Consider the following 14187-nt stretch of genomic DNA (forward strand, 5'->3'; position numbering starts at 1 on the left):
AAAATACCTATTTGACACCGCACCCAAAAACCATTAACTCCATGAAATTCTACATACTTTTTTACATAATTATCACTTCTCAAAGCATAATAAATATCTTCCATCTCCCAATAATTTCACGAGTGGTTTTTAACACTTAAATAATTTTATATATTTTAACAAAGATAATGCCGGAAAATACCTATTTGACACCGCACCCAAAAACCATTAACTCCATGAAATTCTACATACTTTTTTACATAATTATCACTTCTCAATGTTTAGCAAATACCTTCTATCTCCCAATAATTTTTCGAGCGCTTTTGTACGTTTATTTAATAACAGGGACAAAGAACTGAATTAAGTAATTTTAATAAAGTTTTATATTTTACTTATCTTGTTTAATAAACTTCTACTTAAAGCACTTTATTAAAAAAGTGTACAATACTCTACAGTCTACATTTTACCAAATACCTATAATAATTTAACAGACGACGAACTATTTAATTCAATAAGTCAGTTGTCTTTGAAGTAAAGAACTCGTATAGCTTTATTTCAATTAGCATATTTTGTTTACAATTTTACTCTCTTGAAAGTTCTTAATTCTTCATCTGGAAGAAGAATACTTTTTACTAAACTGCTGATTTTTTAACAGCCGTGAATGTAATTTCAATCGTAGTAATATGAAAATGGAAGAATTTCTTAAATAATGTCGTCGAGAATTTTATCACCCTCTTTTAAATTAGGTAAATGGATGTTAAAAGCATTAGGTGTATTTTATGGGACAAACAAGGTTAAATATAAAGGGAAAAAAGCGAGTATTTTTAATAAAACATAAGTTGACGCATTTTTATTAAAAATATTTAGTTGTCAAGAAACATCCTAATATTATATATAAAAAAAAATATGACTGCTGTCAGCACATGGCAACGTAAAGTTAATATCAGCAATTCCTTATGCTAAATTTTAATCATTGATTACTATTACATCTATTAAAAAACCATGATGGCCGACACCAGTAACAATGCGACAACAATTGAAAAAGAATGATGGCCGACAACAGCAACAATTAGAAAAGAATGATGGCCGACAACAGCAACAATTAGAAAAGAATGATGGCCGACATCAGTGACAATGCGACAACAATTGAAAAGAATGATGGCCGACAACAGTAACAATTAGAAAAGAATGATGGCCGACACTACGTCATAGAATTGTCCACAAAAGTGAATTTCGACCACTCAAAGTAATGATGCTAACATTTTCGAGCTTACAGTGACTGATAGGGAGGAAAAACTAGTATTCAAATAAACATAATTTTTTCTAGTCGCCCCTTATATCATAATTACTTCAATTTATGGGACCAATTAGCCATCTAACGTCGAAATCAAAAAATGGAATAGAGAAATAGACTATACATCTGCCATCTAATGTCTGATACTAAAATCTGAACTCAATTTAAGGTGGATGATAATAACGTCTAAAGTACCCCTCACCCTGTAAATTAAAAATGCTTCAAAAAATCTTCAAATAACACATAATTGCATCCATATCCTATATATTTGTTAACTTTTATAATTTAAAATGAGCTATTTTGTAAAGTAAATGATCTATATGTAAATAGTAAAACTTTCATTCAACTATTTTGGTGGTACTTGCAACACAGTTCAATCCACAGATAAGAGATATTCAAAACACGTTTTCAAAAATAATGTTGTCAACAATGTCAATAACCTCTCTAACCTCCAAAAAAATTCTTTTTATAAGTTACAAAATGTAATTAATAAGCATATCGTAGAATACTTTTCAGAAATAAAAGTTAAAATTTGTAGGTATAATTAACTAATAGAATTATCACAATGGCAGAACAAATTATTAACGAAATGGAAAATGCTGCTAACATTATAACGGTAATACATTTATTCTAATATTGTGATTGTGAGCAGTTTTTAAAGTAAAACTTTTTAGGCACCTCCAAATTTGGTAACGGACGATCAACGTAGGGCGGCAGAAACTATCTTCTTAAGTTTCAGAAAGACGAAAAGTCCATACAATATTTGTAAACAAATTTTAGAAACATCTAATGTTCCTTTTGTTCTATTTGAGACTGCAGAAGTTTTAAAAAATGCACTTATTAGAGAATGGGCATTTATACCAGAAACAAACATAGTTGCTTTACGTCAGTATCTCATGCAATATGTAATTTTTAAAGAAGGTCTACCCTATTATGTACAGGAGCGCATTTTACAAGTTATTGCCATCATGGTAAAAAGAGCTAGTGTAGATGACTTTGGTCAAGAACGTTCTAATATCCTAAAAGAAATAGAAAATCTAATTTTAAATTGTTCACATGAAAAGGTATGTACAAGCTGGAACTTTATTTAGTATAAAATATACTCATTTCTGTTGTTACACAACTTTAAATAATCTTAATTTAACTTGAAAGAAAGAGTTTTATACAGGAACTATTATGTCATTATCCATGCTCATAATGTTTTCTTTTGTGTATTAATTCTTTAAGTGTATTTTTAGTTAAAAATGTAAAAAATGTAGTATTTATCAATAAAACAATTTATTTCCAGAAAATGATTGGCTGCAGTCTTATACTATGCATGTTACAAGAATATGAAACTTCAATTAAATCAACAGATGTTGGTTTGCCTTGGGAAGTTCATTTTAAAGCCAAAAAACATTTTGAAGCTACTGATATGAAGCGAATATTTCAATTCTGCATTCCTCTTTTATCAGAACTAGTCAAAAACGACATCCCATTTGAGAAAAACCTTTATGACCTAATGTTGAAATTGTTAGAAATCACCTCCACTATATTAACTTGGGGTTACATATCACCTCTCTATATCCTTTTCATGAATTATATGCATATTTAATAGCAATTAGGAGGTACTGTTTCCATGGGTTGCATGTACCATTATATATCAAATTAAAGGTCTCGGCATTCTAAAGTTGCATTAAAAAATAGCGCTGGATGACTGGTTACTGTATATTCGGAAATTCTTACGTGAATATTTTCGAGCTCTTAAAGACGGGCATTTCGCTTCTATTTGTTGGGTATATATCATGATGAGTATTAAATAAAATATAAATCTGTATATGTGTGCACAGTACTCAAAATGTTGACTCTCCAGTTTAATTTGAAATATAAATGGTACATTATTTTAATTATTAAATTCTTGAAGAGGAACTATCCTTACAGTAATTTCAACAAAATGCGTAACCCAGTTTTTACACGTTTTTAAATCACCTATTGACTAAGTATTTAATATTTTCTTAATTAAATATTACGTCCTAAGAAGTTAATTGGAGTGTACGAGTCAATATACGAGTCTTCTAATCCGCCGTTGTTACGTTTAAGTATGCTCTGGAAGGATGTGATATTTTCATCTGAATTTCTTCCCTTGATGTTTCAAATTTATTGGAAAGTCCGCGACCAAGAAGCCTTAGCCCATTACGCCCTTACGTGCCTTGTACAGTTAGCTTCTTTAAATGGTAGTATTATGGGAGATGATGATTTGCGCATACAGTATTTTACCACATACATGGAGAATTTTTTAAAACTAACGAATAGGTAAAATTAATAATTGGTCACCTATTTAAAAACAGTTTCCTTTTGATTGTGCGTTTTGCAGTGTAAATATTAGAAATAAAGAATCTATAGGAATATCAAATATTGTTCGCAAATTACAACTCTATTTTGCAAGAGATCTCCAAAAAATCCCTAAAAATATTCAGGAGTCGTTTTTGGATGATATTACAAGAATAACGTGCTTCTTCGTTGAAGGCGCAGCTAAAGAAGAAATGGTGAGAAAAATCGTCAAGTTTTTATGTTACAACAGTAAATCGTATGAGATTATTTTGTGCATTAGGATGATGATAAATATTATGTAGAAGCACTTGAAAATATGCTTGAAGCTTGGACCAGTATTTTACAAGAATTCATCCCTGACAGCGAAAACGCTGTATTAAATGCTGCCACACAAATATTTAATTCATATTTAAAATGTCATATTGGTCCTCCTGATGGTTGTAGGAGCATCAGAGAAGAACCCGAAGAGATAGAAGATAACGAGGACAACGACCGCATTAAATTTAGGGACCAATTACAGGTAATAGGAATGATTGGTCGTACCATTCTCAGACATTCTCTTCCTCTCCTGTTTGGGTTTGTATTTTACTTATTTTATTTAACAAACTTATTAAAATTGAATTTTTTAGATTATTAGAAGATAGGATAATTAAATTGAGAGCCATGTTACATGTTATGCAAAATCAAGCACTAACTCTTAACGATGCGGCAACTTTAGACAATATTTTCGAAGATATTCATTGGACCATTTTGATCGCTGGCCACACTCTTTGCATGGACAATGAGGGTGAAACTCCTCTGATTCCTTCAGAAATAATGCAATATTCATTAGAACAATGTAACAAAGAAGAAGTAACTATAGAAGATACTCTACTTTTTTTAGCATCGATACAACAGGTTCTAAAATTTACGAATAAGTTTTCTTCAATTTTAAAAATATTTTTTAGATTGGTGTGGAAGTGGATTCTGCAAATAAATGCGATCACGCCCTTAGGATCTTCAGTGATATTTTAAAACTTTGTTCTTTAGAAACGTCAGCAGCAGAAGCTAAATTGGGACACTTTATGAGTCCTGAGGTTGGATGCACCCTCATGTGGTTTTTAAAAAGATGGTGTCGCTCGTTTTTACTACCAATGGAACCGCTTTATCACGAAGTTGAGATTTTTCAAATTTCAGTTTATTTTATTAGTAATTTTCTATTTTTGTTTGCAGATAAGTCCTACAATTGTACGTTGTTTAGGTGACGACACAGAAGGGGCTTCTTTTGTAGTAAATTACATTTTGTCCAAGATTCAATCAAATATTTGTCATTTTGGCTCTGAACCTGTTCTTCTCAAAGACACTGTCGAACTTTTCGCCGACATAGTTTGCTTTAAAGAAAAGTAAGTTTGGGTAACTTTTGAGTGCTTGCCATGTGTGGCTTATATCATTTAGGGTGGTTGGATAAAATATTTCCTTTATATTATTTTTTAATTATCTCTTACAGGTCAGTATATATAGTGAAAACAGAAGGTCTATGGAACTTGGTGAATTTACAATCGAAACTAAATGCAGCATCCTTGCCTCCAAATGTGCGCCGGGGTCTCTACAAGGGTTTCGTGAAAGCAGGGGCATCTCTTTTGAACCCCCAAGAAGCCAACGAGTACTTCCGACAAATTTTCAAACCTCTACAGTCACGATTCAAAGGACTTTTGTCTCAAGAGAATTTCAATCGCATTTATCAAGAAGAAAAAGTACGGAAAGAAGTACTCGATATCCTCGAATGCTTTGTAGGGGTTGCAAAAGGAGCACAAATGGCAACAGTACAAATAATATTCGATTACATTGCCCCTGTCTTGTCAGAATTACCCGTTTTTATTCAGTTGTATCATAACTACCAGGTGATAGTGCAGTTGATTCTGGAACTTTTTGGACAAACTGCCAAATACATGCTGTGTTTTCTTGGTCATTTGGATAGCAAACGTTTGTACGAGTTCACTTTGGCCACCATACAAGCGTACGCCAAATGCAATGCGAATCGTTTTACATCAGAAGTTTTCCAAGAAGAATCGAGTTATCAAGACCTTTTGCTCGTTCTCGAACTTCTCATCATGATTTTAACAAAAGACTGCCTAGATTTCAGTTCGCAAGTTTTGGTCGAAGAGGTAACAGTAAGTGCAGTAGACGTAGCTCTCTTTGGACTCAATTTCGTTATGCCTCTGATGACCCTCGATCTATTAAAGTACCCCTCACTTTGTGCTCAATACTATAAGCTAATTGTTCTCATAAGTGACATCCATCCAGATAAGGTGTGCACTTTACCAGAACCGATGTTAACTGCTCTCTTAAACTCTGTCAGATTGGGCATAACTTCCGGTTTTGGCAATGACATCGTACAACACTGTCTCGATTTTATCCAGGCTTTAGCAGGGCACGTGTTTGACAATCAGGATACTAGAAAGGTGGCTTATTCATTATTGGAGCCTTTTCTTAAGCTCCTACTCGATTTGACATTGACGCACGAACTCAGTTCCGATGTTATGGTATTCGCAAGTACGGCCATTTACTCCCTCATTTGTTGCTATAAAGATCGATATCGATCGATTGTGGAAGAATTGATTCAAACGCAACCTGACCCACTTGTGGCCGATCGTCTCGCGGCCGCATTTACTCAACTGACCAATAACGTTTCATTGACTAGCGAACGATGGCCGAAGCTGAAATTCCGTGACAATTTCGATAAATTTATCGCAAATGTACACGGGTTTTTATTGGTTAAATAAAAGTGCCAATTATTTTTATTGTTGCAACTTCAGCAATTGTTTTTGTTAGTATTTTTTCATATGTAAATATTATAGGCGAAATATAATGTGTTCGTTTTTGATATGCATCATTTTTGTTTAAAAAGCGTTAGTAAACTGGTAAGAGTGAGTAATTTACCCCTATGACTATGTGATTATTTAGTCAATTAGTCAGTTGTTAGGCTGATTTGCAATTTTACTCTCCATCGTCATAAGGTCATCAATTCAAAACCTAGATGGGCGCGCTCTTTTGAGTGTCTCCTTCCTATCCTAAGTCAATCTTCGCATTTGACGAAAACTGGAACATACCTCTATCTAATTTAAGACTTCATCTGACACTCTTAACTTCTGCTTTTATTTGTATTAAGTCTCTGATATCTGAAAAGTTCTATTTCTAAATTTTCTAATAAAAGTAAAGTCTTTCATTGCTTAGGAATCAAAACGGCTGGTGGTCTTTATCATTCAATATACAAAATCGTGTCATTTTAAATAAAATTTAAATAAATTGGTAATATATTTATAATGACAGTGTAATGAATTTTCATCGTAAAGTGGCTTATCAATGAAGTAAATACAGTAAATAATATTTTTATACTGAAATGTGATTTTGATAGGAGAATAGATATAAAAGTCAGTAAAATTCATTCTGAAACAATTAGATATGTACTTCATGTAATTTTGTAACTGTAAAACAACTTAATTTAGTTGGCTTTTTGAATTTGCCTTATAAATAAAACTTCGAACGTATCTGTTTTACATACTATAACTTTTTATTCCCTTTAAATCATAATTCTTTTTATTAACGTATGTCAGTTCTTTTGTTAAGATTTTACAAGCATATTTGGGTTTTAGAATAACTATAATGAGTTTCTCTATTTTTAAATTTTCTTCAGCGTTGTGTGACCAAGTGATAGATGGCTCAATATAATGAACTAATTTAATGTACAAACGTTTTAACTTTAGAGGGATATCTTCACAAAAATAATAAAAAAATACGTAACGATATTATCGTGAGGCTTTTGCAATTTTTTCTGATTTGGTGGTTTCATCAATTTTCGTTAAGAATTCTTTCAATTTTACTACACGCATATAATCTACGCAATCTTCAAACAGTACTGCCTCTTCTGTACATTTCAATGTACATGTTGGGTTACGTCGATAACATTCTAATACACGAATATTTGGGCAAAATTCCTTAGTTTTTCTTATCATACTTTCTATACTTCGTATTAAGTTTTCTATATCTATTTCGGATAATCCATAAGCTACTGAATGTACGTTATCAATACATTTGAGCTTATTAAATAGTTCTAAATCGTCAATATTTGTAGTATCATATTGTTTTGGCTCAGCTAAAAAAAATAAATCAAATTAAAAGTTTTACACATACTTGCTAGTTAATGATTCATAAAAAATATTATTGCTTTAGTAAAACGTCACTTACATATTCCTGTTGTAATCCTTTTCACTAATTTATCCGACAAATTATAAACTGTTGGTCCCGAATTGCATTTTTGGCAACTATTCCCCATAGTCTGTAAAATAATTGAGCGATTTCTTTAGAATATGAAAACATAAATTTTTAAAGTGACAAATATTTAAAAAAAATTACAGATAATTGCAAAAAGACATTTATGAATTTTAAAGATGGTTAGTTCAGCTTTAATTGAACTGTAATATTAAGCTATTTTGGCTTCTGTAGAAGAAACTAACTCAGATTATTTTTTGGACATAAACTATGACTAAACTAAAATTAAATACATAATTGAAATCCTCGAAACCTTTTGTTTGGTTTGCATTATTTTAGTGAGTCTTTTTATAATTTAATAAAAATATATTATAACCCAATGTGTTAATTAAAGTTATTCAAAGGAAAGTATTGCTGGAAAAGTTTTGAATTTAATTTTAGCCGCCACGAAAAGTGAAGAAGCACATTGATTGGTGTATAATAATATAATATCTATGGTTAGACTAGACCAAGACGTTAGAATAGAAAAGGATGAGAAAAGGGCAATCCCGTTCCAAAATGGCGTTTGTGTCGTTTTACTATAATCAAGTAATTTAATTGAATTTTGTGCCATTTAAGACGTTTTTTAATTAGAAAACATACACAATGGATGCCGTAAAATCTTTTAATTCGGAAGTAAGTGTATTCATCTTTTATTTCAATTAATTTGTCATTGTATTAACTTTTCCCTCTGCATAACCTTATCTATTTAATTACTTCAGCTTTCCGGATTATACGACGTAAAGCCTCCTATTTCGAAGGCTAAAATGACGTCTATTACCAGAGGAGCTATTAAAGCAATAAAATTTTACAAGCATGTTGTCCAAAGTGTGGAAAAATTCATATTAAAGTGCAAACCAGAATATAAAGTTCCAGGTCTATATGTCATTGACTCCATAGTAAGACAGTCCCGGCATCAGTTTGGTGCCGACAGGGATGTATTCGCCCCCCGATTTGCAAAAAACATCCAACAAACTTTTATGAACCTTTTTAAATGTCCTCCAGAAGACAAAGTAAGTATTTTGATTTTGCTATAACTATTAAGGAAATTTGATGTATTCACTTATGAAGTATATGCTTTGCTATATATTTTGAATGGGTAGTTAAATATTATTATATTTTTCAGAGCAAAGTGATTCGAGTATTGAATTTATGGCAGAAGAATCAGGTATTTCATCCTGAAGTAATTCAGCCACTGTTTGATCTTGCCGACCCAAATCATCCTGCATACAGAGACCAGCCCCAAGTCCAGAGCAATGGAATTTCTGCACAAGTAGTGGGGAACAACTTAATTAAAGGTGTGTGCAAAACCTCAGTTATTTAAATTTTTGGAAATATACACAGTGTGCCAAAACATGTATTAGGGCTTATAATTTATTGAAAGATAAGCACATTCAAGAGGATAATAAACATAACAGCAGTTTATATAATCGTTAGTTTCTTTATTAGTTAAATTGCACTGGCATGTATTTATTTTCTTGTAGAAAACCATAAGAATAGCAACATCAAGAATGTTTTTAAACTATACCAAGGTTTCAACTTGTGCTGTCTGTGTTTATAAAGTGAAAAAGATTTGGTAATTTTTAACTGTCATAAAGTGTATATGTAATTAGAAAGAATAAGGGGATTACCTTTGAGAATAATTAAATTTTTCAACACATGAGTTAAATAATCATAGTTTAGTAACTAATTTTCATCGTAAATATACTGAGTTTAAAGCATGCTTTAATATGTATAAATTGCCTTTAATAATTTGCATTAATAATTATTAGGGTTATTATTTATTTATTTATTATAATTATTGATTAAATTATCCCTATAAGTGATATTTAAACATCTGGTTCTGTATATATCAATGATATACACCTATTCAGAGATGAAGGTAAGGACCATACATAAGGTGAAGTTAGAATGTATGTTGTGAAGGATATTTTTGGCACACTGTGTCGGTATAGGTACTTTTCTCAAATAGTTGTTCATATTAGGTTCACCAGCAATCCAGAAGAGTCCCGCAAAGGCGCCTCTGCAAGGGACACTGCAGACTGATCCGTCAATGGGGCACGTCAGTGGAGCCACTAATAATTCGGTACTTATCGTCTTAAAAGCAAAATCGAAAAAATTATTATGTAAACAGGATGGTGAAATTGTAATAGACTTGTTTCATATTATGATATGCTCATTATATAATGAAATAATTGAATATGCAGCAGTGACGGCTCGTGATAAAATGAAACGGGTGTTTTGCAAATGTTTATTCATTTTATTTTTTTATTCATACTATCCTTCATTGAAAAAAAGTTGATTATAACTTTCTCATTGAAACTAACAGTTTTTAACACAATTAAATATAAGGGATGTTGTTGCAATATTTTGTAATTTTTTTTGTTTCTGTTCTAAGTTGCTCCTTTTCATGTGTGGGGTAAGCTAAACAAGTATATAAAGTGATTGTTTTCAAATTAACATCATCTATGTAAATAAAAATCTGCCTGTTAGCTGGATTGAATGCAGCTCACTAACCCTTTTAAATTTATGGCATTATGTTAGCAAAATGTGGCTTACTTCAATAATATGAAGGAGCTGTGACGGGATCAATCAGAGACCTTAAGAATTCATTTGATCTCCTACTCAGCACAGGACGATTTTTAGTTCCAGCATCTATGCATCAGCTTTCACGGAAATATAGTACTTTAAAAAATCAAAATGATTTTTCTTTCTTGAACTTATCGATTTCTCTTCTTATTAGTGACAATTATGTACTGGTATTTATCATATAGAGACATTGCAAAACTAATTTTAATAAATTTTGTTAATTTAATGTACGTTATAGTATTGGTAATATTTAAACAAAAAAGGAATTATGAAACAAGTCTATTTTGATTGAATATATTACAGCGTGTTGGAAATCCAATAGAATTTTTGTTATTTTAACAACCATGGAATGTGCAAAATTCAGTACATTCGCTGATGTATATATGTATAGTTTATGTAATCCAGATGGGTCTCTTGTAATATAATTTATTTCTCAGACTAATGTACATGTTGGGTTACGTCGATAACATTCTAATACACGAATATTTGGGCAAAATTCCTTAGTTTTTCTTATCATACTTTCTATACTTCGTATTAAGTTTTCTATATCTATTTCGGATAATCCATAAGCTACTGAATGTACGTTATCAATACATTTGAGCTTATTAAATAGTTCTAAATCGTCAATATTTGTAGTATCATATTGTTTTGGCTCAGCTAAAAAAAATAAATCAAATTAAAAGTTTTACACATACTTGCTAGTTAATGATTCATAAAAAATATTATTGCTTTAGTAAAACGTCACTTACATATTCCTGTTGTAATCCTTTTCACTAATTTATCCGACAAATTATAAACTGTTGGTCCCGAATTGCATTTTTGGCAACTATTCCCCATAGTCTGTAAAATAATTGAGCGATTTCTTTAGAATATGAAAACATAAATTTTTAAAGTGACAAATATTTAAAAAAAATTACAGATAATTGCAAAAAGACATTTATGAATTTTAAAGATGGTTAGTTCAGCTTTAATTGAACTGTAATATTAAGCTATTTTGGCTTCTGTAGAAGAAACTAACTCAGATTATTTTTTGGACATAAACTATGACTAAACTAAAATTAAATACATAATTGAAATCCTCGAAACCTTTTGTTTGGTTTGCATTATTTTAGTGAGTCTTTTTATAATTTAATAAAAATATATTATAACCCAATGTGTTAATTAAAGTTATTCAAAGGAAAGTATTGCTGGAAAAGTTTTGAATTTAATTTTAGCCGCCACGAAAAGTGAAGAAGCACATTGATTGGTGTATAATAATATAATATCTATGGTTAGACTAGACCAAGACGTTAGAATAGAAAAGGATGAGAAAAGGGCAATCCCGTTCCAAAATGGCGTTTGTGTCGTTTTACTATAATCAAGTAATTTAATTGAATTTTGTGCCATTTAAGACGTTTTTTAATTAGAAAACATACACAATGGATGCCGTAAAATCTTTTAATTCGGAAGTAAGTGTATTCATCTTTTATTTCAATNTTTATTTCTCAGACTAATAATATGAAAAGTAATATTTTTTCATCTTTTTTCCGTTTGCAAATTATGTTAAAAAAAAAAATATTATTTCTTAATTAATTGGATCTTTGAAGTATTAGCATGTTAATCTACTTTTGTTAAAATTATGTACATATATTTAAAAACGAAAAAACAACAATGACAATTTATTTAGGTAATGTGTACTTACTATAAATTAAAAGATAACAAAAATAGAATGAGGTAATGAGGCTTTTATTGTATGTGTTTTGCTGGGTTATATACTTGTGTTTACTGTGAAAAATATTTAACAAACAAATAATTAAAAAAGAATGTTTTATCTTAGTAAATCCGTTTGCTATTGATATTTCCTTTTTTTGTTGGTTTATTGCAGTTGTTAAGCTAGTTAACAAGGAAAATTGAACGTTTTTCTTTTCTTTTCAGATCTTACAGGACCCAAACGCGTTAGCGCAACTACAGCAGCTGCACAAACTACTCCAGCAACAGCAGGCGGCTGAGGGTTCAGCGAACAAAATTCAAGGGCCGCCAGTGCGTTTTGATCGTAAGCTTTTGGATTTTGATTATGATGATGAAGAAGATGAGGAACATATGGCGCCGTCTCCCAAACCAGGCAATTCGGCAATTGAAACTGTTGGAAGGTAAGATAAAATAAAAAATATTAATCATTTCATTATTTTCTGTATAGTTTACACTATAGTCCTTAGATGAGCATGCCATTTTGCTATAACTATTAAGGAAATTTGATGTATTCACTTATGAAGTATATGCTTTGCTATATATTTTGAATGGGTAGTTAAATATTATTATATTTTTCAGAGCAAAGTGATTCGAGTATTGAATTTATGGCAGAAGAATCAGGTATTTCATCCTGAAGTAATTCAGCCACTGTTTGATCTTGCCGACCCAAATCATCCTGCATACAGAGACCAGCCCCAAGTCCAGAGCAATGGAATTTCTGCACAAGTAGTGGGGAACAACTTAATTAAAGGTGTGTGCAAAACCTCAGTTATTTAAATTTTTGGAAATATACACAGTGTGCCAAAACATGTATTAGGGCTTATAATTTATTGAAAGATAAGCACATTCAAGAGGATAATAAACATAACAGCAGTTTATATAATCGTTAGTTTCTTTATTAGTTAAATTGCACTGGCATGTATTTATTTTCTTGTAGAAAACCATAAGAATAGCAACATCAAGAATGTTTTTAAACTATACCAAGGTTTCAACTTGTGCTGTCTGTGTTTATAAAGTGAAAAAGATTTGGTAATTTTTAACTGTCATAAAGTGTATATGTAATTAGAAAGAATAAGGGGATTACCTTTGAGAATAATTAAATTTTTCAACACATGAGTTAAATAATCATAGTTTAGTAACTAATTTTCATCGTAAATATACTGAGTTTAAAGCATGCTTTAATATGTATAAATTGCCTTTAATAATTTGCATTAATAATTATTAGGGTTATTATTTATTTATTTATTATAATTATTGATTAAATTATCCCTATAAGTGATATTTAAACATCTGGTTCTGTATATATCAATGATATACACCTATTCAGAGATGAAGGTAAGGACCATACATAAGGTGAAGTTAGAATGTATGTTGTGAAGGATATTTTTGGCACACTGTGTCGGTATAGGTACTTTTCTCAAATAGTTGTTCATATTAGGTTCACCAGCAATCCAGAAGAGTCCCGCAAAGGCGCCTCTGCAAGGGACACTGCAGACTGATCCGTCAATGGGGCACGTCAGTGGAGCCACTAATAATTCGGTACTTATCGTCTTAAAAGCAAAATCGAAAAAATTATTATGTAAACAGGATGGTGAAATTGTAATAGACTTGTTTCATATTATGATATGCTCATTATATAATGAAATAATTGAATATGCAGCAGTGACGGCTCGTGATAAAATGAAACGGGTGTTTTGCAAATGTTTATTCATTTTATTTTTTTATTCATACTATCCTTCATTGAAAAAAAGTTGATTATAACTTTCTCATTGAAACTAACAGTTTTTAACACAATTAAATATAAGGGATGTTGTTGCAATATTTTGTAATTTTTTTTGTTTCTGTTCTAAGTTGCTCCTTTTCATGTGTGGGGTAAGCTAAACAAGTATATAAAGTGATTGTTTTCAAATTAACATCATCTATGTAAATAAAAATCTGCCTGTTAGCTGGATTGAATGCAGCTCACTAACCCTTTTAAATTTATGGCATTATGTTAGCAA

The 14187-nt window shown here is 30.9% G+C and overlaps 2 protein-coding genes across 3 annotated transcripts in view; both read left to right on the plus strand.

Moving 5' to 3' along the window:
* The first annotated feature begins 1675 nt into the window (after positions 1-1675).
* On the plus strand, positions 1676-6446 carry LOC108740615 (exportin-4-like). Of its 2 annotated transcripts, XM_018474986.1 has the most exons (11): positions 1676-1755; positions 1812-1889; positions 1948-2337; positions 2562-2835; positions 3283-3565; positions 3627-3798; positions 3864-4159; positions 4213-4480; positions 4531-4737; positions 4796-4965; positions 5070-6446. In XM_018474986.1, the coding sequence occupies exons 2-11, from the start codon at positions 1839-1841 to the stop codon at positions 6343-6345; spliced, it is 3387 nt and encodes a 1128-aa protein (XP_018330488.1). In that variant the 5' UTR covers positions 1676-1755; positions 1812-1838; the 3' UTR covers positions 6346-6446. The 2 variants fall into 2 exon arrangements, with proteins under 2 accessions (XP_018330488.1, XP_018330487.1); XM_018474985.1 differs by having other exon boundaries at positions 1683-1889.
* A 1903-nt stretch (positions 6447-8349) lies between these two features.
* The window catches only part of LOC108740610 (splicing factor, arginine/serine-rich 15), an 11649-nt gene continuing 5811 nt past the window's right edge, over positions 8350-14187 (plus strand). Inside the window, exons 1-5 of the mRNA XM_025977504.1 lie at positions 8350-8506; positions 8593-8883; positions 8997-9168; positions 9856-9956; positions 12374-12588. Coding sequence (XP_025833289.1) covers positions 8477-8506; positions 8593-8883; positions 8997-9168; positions 9856-9956; positions 12374-12588 — 809 coding nt within the window. The 5' untranslated portion in view covers positions 8350-8476. The remainder of the gene's footprint in view (positions 8507-8592; positions 8884-8996; positions 9169-9855; positions 9957-12373; positions 12589-14187) is intronic.

This window comes from Agrilus planipennis, unplaced genomic scaffold (genome assembly GCF_000699045.2).
Source record: "Agrilus planipennis isolate EAB-ADULT unplaced genomic scaffold, Apla_2.0 scaffold201, whole genome shotgun sequence".
In the NCBI taxonomy this organism is placed as follows: domain Eukaryota; kingdom Metazoa; phylum Arthropoda; class Insecta; order Coleoptera; family Buprestidae; genus Agrilus; species Agrilus planipennis.